At 32.4% G+C, this 10,885-nt stretch overlaps 2 protein-coding genes across 3 annotated transcripts in view; both read left to right on the forward strand.

Annotated features, from left to right (window-relative positions):
• The first annotated feature begins 1,240 nt into the window (after positions 1-1,240).
• Positions 1,241-7,501, forward strand: LOC106304774 (fatty acyl-CoA reductase 3). Its single transcript, XM_013741169.1, has 10 exons — positions 1,241-1,468; positions 2,006-2,109; positions 3,440-3,642; positions 4,007-4,107; positions 5,190-5,382; positions 5,472-5,633; positions 6,208-6,289; positions 6,589-6,855; positions 6,936-7,063; positions 7,150-7,501. The coding sequence occupies exons 1-10, from the start codon at positions 1,378-1,380 to the stop codon at positions 7,298-7,300; spliced, it is 1,482 nt and encodes a 493-aa protein (XP_013596623.1). The 5' UTR covers positions 1,241-1,377; the 3' UTR covers positions 7,301-7,501.
• Positions 7,502-8,895: 1,394 nt separating this feature from the next.
• Positions 8,896-10,885, forward strand: part of LOC106304786 — a 5,223-nt gene continuing 3,233 nt past the window's right edge. The window contains exons 1-4 of one of the 2 annotated variants that reach the window (XR_001262832.1): positions 8,896-9,169; positions 9,246-9,473; positions 9,567-9,632; positions 9,906-10,177. Coding sequence is in view for 1 of the 2 variants with exons in the window: in XM_013741184.1 (XP_013596638.1) it covers positions 8,990-9,169; positions 9,246-9,473; positions 9,567-9,632; positions 9,906-10,061 (630 nt within the window). In the remaining variant the exon portion in view is untranslated. Of the gene's footprint in view, positions 9,170-9,245; positions 9,474-9,566; positions 9,633-9,905; positions 10,187-10,885 lie in introns of those variants that run through there. The other variant, XM_013741184.1, reaches the window with a different exon arrangement.

Genomic DNA, 10,885 nt, shown 5'->3' on the forward strand with positions numbered 1-10,885 from the left:
TCTAAAGAGTATTTTTAGTTATGTTGATTAAAATTTGAATGACTATATTTGTAAAGAAAATTTTATATAAATATAAATTGAGTGGTATTTCTTGTAAATATTACATATGAGTAAGATTATTTATAATTAATTCTCATGTTTTAATAAGGTAGATAACATACTTTGATAACTAAATTAATTAATATATTGTATATGATGACTATCTAAATTTCTGATAAATAATTAAATTTATTATTTAAATTTAATTAAAATCTGGTAAAAAAAAATAAAATTGTACTTTTCAAATTAAAATTACAAATACGATAATTTTGATTATTTAAGTTATTTAAGGCATATTAACAAAAAATAGAATTATAGGGACTAAACTACAATATTTTTTTTAAAAAAATAGTCCAAATCATCATATAACCGGCTATAGACATGTTTTAACTATTTATTATGAGTTTAGGTATGCAATTCAAATTTTTATTTAGTTTAGTAATGTTTTGACACGTTAATATTGTTTGAGTATATATTTTCCCTGGCTTCATAGTGCGGGTATGAATAAGCCGTTTTCCCGACTCATACCTTAAAAAGCTACATTAGCTAAGATTATATATTAAGAGAATCATTTAGTGGGGGAATTAATAGAAACTTGGCCAGGGAAAAATACAAAACCACTATCACAAAGCATTATTAAAAAAGGAAAAAAAATGTAAAACATCAGTTAAAATCTTTGGTTTAAAACAGCACTTAATATAATATATGAGTATGATTTTATCTCTTTGGTTGTAGGGAGTTTAAAAACTCATATATTGTCTTCCAACTTAAAGTATGAGTTGAAAATATTTATATGTTCGGAACAAAATTAATGTTTTGGATATCTAGTTCCGTTGGTTTTTGGATAATTGAATATAACAACTTTAATTGGATACGAGGCTTTCTTCCCGAAGACTTTATTATATCCAAATAAAGTCGTTAATTATACTGAAAATAACATATCCGAGAAATATGTTAAGGTTCTATGAATATACAATGAAGCCTTCTTTGGTTTGGACTTGTAGTGCTTCTGATGACTGTCGTGCAGCCTCTTCATTCTTCTACAGTCTATATGTATCTCTAGGCTGGACTCTTCACCACATACCACTCCAATACCCGTCTACGTACGTCAAATTGATCCCAGCATATATGTAAGAGTAAAGAGTTGGAAACAATAGTTATTTGCAAGAGGACTGTTGACAGCTAATACTAAGTAGTTGGGAGAAAACAAAAAATGTAGGTGATCACATTGATTACACTTTGTATAGCTTGAAATTATAAATCGGACTCTCATGTGATCTTGTTGTTGTACTCGGTTGAATTCTTTCTCTCGCTCATACGTACATACAAACATAAATTATGTCGACAGAAACGGAGATCGTGAGTGTTCTTCAGTACCTTGACAACAAATCCATATTGGTCATTGGAGCTGCTGGGTTCTTAGCAAATAGTACTCTCTCTCTCCCTTTTCTCTGTCTCTCTTTACATTCATATACATATACATATGTATAAATCCTTTTCTCTTAGCAAATAGCTGCTTGGTTGTGTTGGTTTGCTAAGATTTGGCCACCCAAGATTAGCAAAACAGAAAAAGTTGTAGATAATATCTTTTTTTTTGGATAAAAAAAAGTTGGTAGATAATTAATACTCGGACATTATCATATGATGTTAGACACGAACCTTATAACATATTATAAGTTTTCAAATATAGACTGCAGCATGCATGCGTGACTTAGACAATGAAGTTCACGCATTGTAAATACTCGTAGGCTTTTACCGATCACCATTTAAGATATCGTAAATATTTAATCAGTAATCAGTAAGTAATTTGTGGGATGATGTCCAAACAAGACTGCGTATATCTCCGTATTCAGTACAAGATGCGTCTTATATTCAGTAACAGACAAGTACTTTTCTAGCTAGACTATCTTCAAACTAGCTCTTAAATTTGTTAATCTAAAATAAGGTTATTTAAATTCAAATGCAGTTTTCGTGGAGAAGATATTAAGGGTGGCACCTAACGTGAAGAAACTCTATCTTCTTCTAAGAGCATCAACTGAAAAATCTGCTACCCAGAGGTTTAAAGACGAGGTTTGTCCCTTCATACTAGGTTTGAAATGACTGAGTTGCTATAGGTTTAGTTGTTGTTTATTAAAAAAAAAACTATTTAGCCACTCAATCAAGTTTTACAATTACAAAAGATCTTAACAATTAGGTAAGTTTGTACCCCCCCAAACGAAAAAAAGGATCTTATTGGTTTTTAAACTTTTTATTAACTACATACATAATTTTTTTTTATAATTTCTCTAACAAAACTAAACCCTAACCGTAACCCATATATAGTAAAAAAACAAAACCCTAACCCATTTGTCAATAAAATAAAATATATGGTGTAATTGGTAGTAGGTGTTGATGATGTTCACTGCCCCCATTTATTTATACAACACCAAATTAACATCAATCAAACTTTACTAAAATTTTAAAATCCACAGCTTTTAAATTAACTTATTGTACAAGTGCTTTCTACAACCAAACATCTAGAGCTTATTTTTTTCGAGCTTTCCACGATAAATAAATATCTAAAACCTATGAACTACTTTTCATCGTTAAGCATAATTTTTTGAGCTTTCCACAATAAATAATTAAATACATATTCATTTAATTAAGTTACATTCAAAAAGTATTTAATTTTATAAACAATGCAACTACATATATAAACTTATATAATTACTTTATAAAAAATAAAACCCATGTGTATTACTAATATATTTCTTAAAATATTATTATAACTTATGATTTGAAATTTTTCGAAAACTTCAATAAAATAATATGAATTACTATAATATAAATTTTAATTGTATCTTTTAAAATCTTTGCTAATATATGTATACTATATTAATCTACAATTAAATTTATTATTTTGTATTTAAATTAGTCAAAATTCTACACTCAAATTCTACAACAATAAAATTTACTGCCATAGCAAAAATGTACAAAAAAAAATTCTACAAAAATTTCTTTAAACCTACAGCCGTTACCACCCATAGATAATCATTAACTTAACAAAATTTAATAGTTATTTTTAAATAGTTATACGCAATTTTCAACTGAATGTTTTCATAAATAGCATTTAATCTATTATATAGATTCTATAGTTTAAGTTTGAATAACAAATGAACTAGTATATATGTATGTATATATATATATTATTTAAATACAGAAATTCATCTAAGATTAATAAAGCTAACACAATATAATTATTAACAAGGTACTCTTTATATAAATAAATTATTTTAACTACCTATTAGTACACATATATTATACTCATATAAAATTTTGTATAATATTTTTCTTAAAAGCGCGTATAGACCGCCATCCATTTATGCTGATATAGCTTTTGAGGTGTTGAAAATCATTGCAGATTTTAGGGAAGGACTTGTACAGGGTACTGAAGGAGAAGTATGGTCCAAATCTAAATCAACTTACATCTGAGAAAGTTACTGTTGTCAGTGGGGACATTTCCCTTGAGGATCTGGGTCTTCAAGACACTGACTTGGAACATGAGATGATCCACCAAGTTGATGCCATTGTTAATTTAGCTGCAACTACTAAATTTGATGAAAGGTACTGATTTTGATATCTTTTTTTGTTTGGTCGGCTAACTATATCTAACTACTGAGTCATTCAACCACCATATACAGTACCAAACAAAATATAAAGACTGGTTTTTGATCGGTAATACAACCCCTCAGCAATAGATTTTGATTTCTTGTAAACTAAATATGTTATCAGTCCATTTAAAACCAACAACATATTAGCGCGACATCAACTATATATAGACCGATGGTTTTTTTTTAAAACGTGTATAGACCAATGAAAACAAGTTGCAACAGTAAAATGTATATATAGACTATGGCATGTGTTCAGACAAGTCAGTAATTATAATTGATATATTTAGAGTACTAAAGGAATGTTATATCAACCGCAGATACGATATAGCACTTGGTATCAACACACTGGGCGTCCTCAATGTCTTGAATTTCGCCAAGAGATGTGCAAAGATTAATATTTTTGTTCAAGTATCAACAGGTATATACAAAAACAAAACTCTGGTGTCAGTGACTGTGAAATAAAATGTGTTTATTAGGTAGCAAATGATAGTATATTTTACGTACAAGGGTTTTTCCATGTCAACTAATCTTTCAAGTGAACATAAAAGGTTCGAATAGCAACCATAATGGTGGTCTGTACGTAATGTAAGGTTTCTCAATAGTTTACAATCTTTTATATTCTACTACCATTTTCCTGATCCGTATCTTAAGGAAAAGGACCCTAATTATATACGCTTACAATCTTTTATATTCTACTACCAATTCTTCAAAAGCGGGTGCTTTAGAAGAGTATGAAACGATTAAGACATTTTGAGTTTATAGCAAGAAATAAAAGTGGTCACGTGGAAGATTAAATGGGATGGAACATTATATGGAAACAGAACAATAATTTAACATAGCTTAGATTATCACGATATTGACATGTAACAAATAACTACCAAGTACGTACCAAAAAACTAATAATAACTACCCAGTACGAACCAGGGGCGGAGGTAGAGAGGGGAGGGTGGGGTCAGGTGACCCCACTAAAATTGGAGAAAAAAAAAATTTTGGTGTATTTTTTTGAAAATTATTGTAATATTTAGTTAAAATATAGTATTTGACCCCACTAATTTATGTACAAATTTTTATATGTCCTTTTAATTTTGTAAAAAAAAATATATTTCTGTAATAATAATATATACATATTAAATTTATATATTATGATTCCAGTCAAAAATATTTATGGTTCCGCCACTCGTACTAACCCAACAGTAGATATATTATGGTTTCTTACTCTTTCCTTCTTTAATAGAAGATCTACCAACATAAAACATATAACTAATTAACAACTCTCATATATATATATATATATATATATATTTGGAACACTAACAACTCTCATATATATTGCCAATTTATTGACTTTTTTTGTGCATATTGCCAATTTATTGACATTGATCACTGTTTACAAGTAATCTGGTTTTATTGGATAAATTATTATTTTTTAAACTGATTGAGAACATGGTGCCTTTTTTACTGGATAATTAAAACCACCAAGTAACAACATTTATAATATAGCTTACGTTTGCGGGGAAAAATCTGGTTTGATAATGGAAACACCATACCGTATGGGTGAGACGTTGAATGGAACCACCGGCCTAGACATCAACCATGAGAAGAAATTGGTCGAGGAGAAACTTGACCAGCTCCGTGTCACCGAAGCCTCTCCTGAAACCATCACTCAAACCATGAAAGATATGGGGCTCACCAGGTTCTATTCCCAAATATGTGTTGCAATAAAATGCCAATTGGTGTTAATCTTTGAAATGATTAATGACTATAGTCTAAATAATATGATAGGGCAAGAACGTATGGATGGCCAAACACTTACGTTTTCACAAAAGCAATGGGAGAGATGATTGTAGGGGCAAAAAGGGGGAATTTACCACTTGTGTTGATTCGTCCGTCAATTATTACTAGCACTATCAAAGAACCATTCCCTGGCTGGACCGAAGGCATCAGGTTCGAACACAGGGTTTCATACAACATATTAAAAATATATATTTATATATACACGTTGTTTTGTATTTTTTTTGTACATGTTCTTAATCAAATTACAGTTGCAATTAGTAAATCAACTTTAAAAGCTGAAAAGGCTTTAAGAAAATTCTAGGAAGTCCTAAAAGTCAAATATTATCCAGTCAGATTTTATTAATTTAAAAGTCATCAAAGCCTTTTAAAAACACTCAAAATCATTTTCGTAGTTATTTTGTTTACTAATCAAGAGTTTTTTCTAAATCCTATAAAACATGGTTTTTGTTTTTGTTTTTTCTGTTTCTTAGATTACAACCGCTACTAAAAGCTTACAGCCAAAAAATTATTACCAAGCATGTCGACCAATATTTTTATTCATAGTATTTTGGTGTACTAGCTAGAAAATAATAGTATATGGGAAGTTAAATAGTTTTTCAAATATATCTTAAAACATTTAGATTTATATTCATAATAAATAGGACAAGTATATTAAAGCTTTTGTAAATAATTAAATGATTGTGATATTAGGCTACTTATGATTGTACCACTCTTTAATGTACAGGACCATTGATACTCTAGGTGTCGGATATGGTAAGGGCAGACTCACATGCTTCCTTGGTGATCTTAATGCTGTTTCCGATGTGGTACATACTTTCGTTCACATTCAACTTGTTCTACATTGTGCATTAACATTTCCTCGGATAGCACATACATATAAATTATAATCAACACAGTACAATACCACTATATATCTCAATAATCCATAAAAATGAATCAAATGTGCTCAAGGATTTCTCACACGTACATATGCTTTATTCTTTTTAACTAGCGTTCTACATCTTCTCTTCACATTAATTTTTAGCTTAGGATGAAAAATTAAAAAGAGTTTAAAAAAATAGCATTACTTATCATCATTTAATGTTTTTATAAATTTATGAATCAGATGCCAGCAGATATGGTAGTAAATTCGATGTTAGTGTCGATGGCTGTTCAAGCTGGAAAACAGAAAGAAACTATTTATCATGTGGGTTCCTCGCTAAGAAATCCCTTGAAGAATGAGAAACTTCCTGAGATAGCATACCATTGTTTTACTACCAAACCATGGACTAACAAAGAAGGTAAGGTGGTTCGTGTAAAGAATATCGAGATTCTGAGTTCTATGGCTAGTTTCCACAGATACATGGCCATACATTACTTGATCCCATTAAAGGTACTAAATTTTTTAGATTTTGAATAAGCGAAAACTGGGCTCCTAATCACGCATATATGTTTCTTTTTGGTTTACTACAGGGACTTGCATTATTAAACATTGTATTATGCAAGCTTTTGGACAAAAGTTTGAAGGATTTTCATAGGAAGATAAACTTTGCATTCCGGCTCGTTGAACTTTACCAGCCCTACCTCTTTTTCAATGGAGTGTAAGTAACTTAATTATCAGTTTCTCACTATGTTATTTGTTCTCTAATCTAATGTGGTTTGAGATCTAAAAACAAATGTTGTGCAGATTTGATGATACAAACACGGAAAAGCTGCAAGGAATTGTGTTGAAGACAGAAGCCGAAACCGAGATGTTCTGTTTTGATCCAACAGTTATCAATTGGGACGACTATTTTGTGGATATACATGTTCCTGGACTGGTTAAGTACGTTTTCTAATGATCTCATTTGTGTAACCTTTGTTTTATCATGTTCCAACGAGTATAAACTGTGTGGAAAATATAGTACTCGTTGATCTGTTTTTATTCGGCTACGTTTTCAAACTTGGGATGTTGCTATTTAAATGTTTACTTTCAGCATTTGCATATCTATAATGGAACTATAATTTTTCAATAAAATTTTATATGACGTCTTATGTTCTCTATATGAGTTAATAGTATCCATTATCCAATATTGAAAATAACAGTCCTTCCATTTTATAATAATAATAATAATCTGAAAGGCGAATAACCTCTTTGACATGATGTTCTTCGCAACTTCATCATTGACAAAACACCTACCAGAAACTAAATGGTATGAACATAGTGTTTGCACATGGTAGTACTAGTATCGAACCCTAACCTATCACCAGTACATGTTTTTTTATTTTGAGGGCATCTCCAATTTCACTATATTTTCTACTTTAAAATAGAGTTCAAAATAAAAATATTCTAATGGTACTCTATTTTTCACTATATAATAGAGTAAAAAATGGGTAAATGACGTCAACATATTTCCACACCACAAATATCATATAGTAACAATTCCACGCAATCTTTCATCCTCGACCTAATTCCACATATTAGAAGTATTAAAACCTATTTCTCTCCAATCCAAAAGATCAAAACTCGTATCTCCGTAATGTATTAAGTATGAACTAAAATCCACACAATCCGATTTAGATCGGTTTACTATTCAAAAATTTGAAACTTACCCAATGGGTAACCTAATTGAATCGATACAATCTGATTTTAAAATTTTACCAAAGTCTGATTGGGAAGTTGGGTCGTGATGTGATCTTGGGCTCATATATGAAGTTATGGGCATGAAAAACATTCAGAAATTGACCCATGATGTTAGCTAATATGTCCGGCCTATTTTCATGAAGTTACAAGCCTAAGAAGAATCAAAATCAAGTGGTTTCTTTGCTTTCTAAGAAAAGTGACGAAAATCAAAAATTAAATTGCATGGAAAGCTTCTCTCTTGCAAGCAAAGAAATGCTTGTTTCAAGAACCTTCTCTCTCCTTCATGCACTAATTTTATCATTTCACATGTAATAAAATCTAGTTTTGTGAGCAAGTTTAGCTTCATTATAAATAAGTTGTAATAGCAATCGAAATGAATAAGAGTTGAGTTTATATTTTTGGAAACCTTGAGAGTGATTCTCAAACATGTTTTCGATCATGGTGTGTCATATCCATTGGTCAAAACTTTTATGATTGCTGTTGTGTAATATCCTTCAATCTAAGTCAATCTAACTTGGTGTGTCATATCCAAGGGCGATTGTTATAGGGTAAATCATCAGAAGCCATCCGCAATTTCTGTGTGACCTTTCGATCCACGTCTCTTGATCGTTTGTGCTTTCTTGCTCATTCGGTGCAAAGCTTATCCCTTACCAATTTCAGAGTGTATTCCTTGGAAGGTTTTCTTCGGGTTTGTATTTGGATCAAACTAGTTACGTCATACGGTACGTCTAAAGAGATATATATATTTATATATTATAAGCAAAATAATTTTTTCAAGCAATATATATTATTATTTGCATAATAATCAATAATAATTCAATAATAGACCGTGGAGTTCAATTATTCTTACAAAACAGAGAAACAAAAGCTGAGCGGTCTGGTCTGATGCGTAGCCTAACGAACGATGCCATCTTCCGCACCAATCTCATCGCCTTCATCTCTCGCTCTCCTCTCAACCAAAACTCGATCTCCACTCTCCCTCTTCCTCCTCACTCCCAAATCCCTAATCTTCTCCTCCACAACCAGAACCCCCGATCTTCCTTCTTCCCTTTTCGCTTCCCGGCGACCCCGCGATTTCATCAACGTTAGATTCGATCCTTGTCTTCGTCTACTTTGTATATGCATACACGGTCTGAAACTGTTTCTGGGTTTTGAAACAGGGGAGGGATGAGTTCGCAGACGGTGCGCGGACAGGCTGGAACCGGAGGATCAGACCGGAGTACGGGTTCGACGACGAGGAAGACGAAGACGATCACGAGGAGGAGGAAGAAGAAGATAGAAGCTTGGATCTTTTACTTAGGTTTGTGGAGAATGTCTTCAGAAAGGTTTCAAAGAGAGCAAGGAGAGCCGTCCGATCAATCTTGCCTGTTTCCATCTCCACGAAGCTGGTAAAGTCTCGACCTTTCGAATGGAAATTGATGATTCTTTTTTCGAGTATTGAATCAAAGGGACAACCTTTGTGCTGTTTTGTTTCAATGTAGGTGGGTTTCTCAGTGAATGGCGTACTTATACTTGCGTTTTTGTGGATCTTGAAGGCCTTTCTCGAGGTAATTATACTCTAAACTCCGTTAAAATTATGAACCTTTTGATGCTTTAGTCTTGTTGGAAGTTAGCAAGGAGTGGATTTGTTTAGTTGTCTTACAATGTACCGTGCAAGGCATGCCTGATGATGCCTCTCTGTTGTTGAACACATGAGCTAACGTGCATATTCACCAGTGTTATATTACTTGACATAAATCAAAACGTTGATAGCTTCTTTTTTTTTTATGTTGGATTGGCTTCTTTTTTTTTATAATGTAATTTCGCATGGTTGAATGCAGGTAGCTTGCACACTTGGGACTATTGTATTTACGAGCATTCTACTTATACGGGGACTTTGGGCTGGTGTAGCATACGTTCAAGAAAGCCGCAACAATAGGATCAACGAACTCGCTGATGACCCTCGTGCTTGGAACGGGGTGCAACCAGCTTCTTGATTATAATTCGCTTTATGCTTCAGAGAATCTCAAATTTCTGACTTTCGAGAGCTAAAACCGGTTCAGGTTCTCCGAAGGCAATAAAATCACAGCTGAGTTCTGAATCAGAAAGCAGTTACAGTGGATTAGGGATGTTAATATGGGCTCAACGTGACAGGGTTAGCCCTAACCCTGCAAACCCATTTGTAACCCTAACCCTCATTTTTTAAACAGGGTTTAAATAGGGTTGGCCCTAATAGGACCAGGGTTTAAATTCTAACCCTTTTATTTTGATTCACACAACTATTATACAATATTTAATAATGTTTTTCATCAAAAAAAACTTAAAGTAGAGTTTTCTCGCCAAAAACTGAACAACGAAATTTTCCGTCGAAACCGCAAAATCGAGTTTTCAACTAAAACAACAAAATCGAGTTTTCCTTCCAAAAACGCAAAATCGAGTTTTTCGTCAAAACTTCGAAATCGAGTTTTCCCGCCAAAAAATCAAAATCGAGTTTTTCGCCAAAACCTCAAAATCGAATTTTCCCGTGAAAACGTAAAATTAAATTAAGTTTTTTTGGAAAACCCGTAAAACTCAATTTCACGGTTTTGGCGGGAAAACTCGATTTGCCGGTTTTGTAGGGAAAACTCGATATTGCGGTTTTAGTTTTGGCGGAAAAACTCGATTTTGCGGTTTCAGCGGAAAAACTCGATTTTGCAGTTTTGGCGGGAAAACCTGATTTGTCGGTTTCGGCGGAAAACTCGTTTTTGCTGTTTCGGCGGGAAAACACGATTTTGTAGTTTTCGGCGGGAAAACTCGATTTGCCGGTTTCGGCGGAAAAACT

Source organism: Brassica oleracea, chromosome C1 (genome assembly GCF_000695525.1).
Source record: "Brassica oleracea var. oleracea cultivar TO1000 chromosome C1, BOL, whole genome shotgun sequence".
In the NCBI taxonomy this organism is placed as follows: Eukaryota; Viridiplantae; Streptophyta; class Magnoliopsida; order Brassicales; family Brassicaceae; genus Brassica; species Brassica oleracea.

Coding starts and splice junctions, on each gene's coding strand:
- LOC106304774 (XM_013741169.1), top strand. CDS start 1,378: ATGTCGACAGAAACGGAGATCGTGAGTGTTCTTCAGTACCTTGACAAC. Junction 1,469..2,005: donor TGCTGGGTTCTTAGCAAATA/GTACTCTCTCTC, acceptor ATTCAAATGCAG/TTTTCGTGGAGAAGATATTA. Junction 3,643..4,006: donor ACTACTAAATTTGATGAAAG/GTACTGATTTTG, acceptor TATCAACCGCAG/ATACGATATAGCACTTGGTA.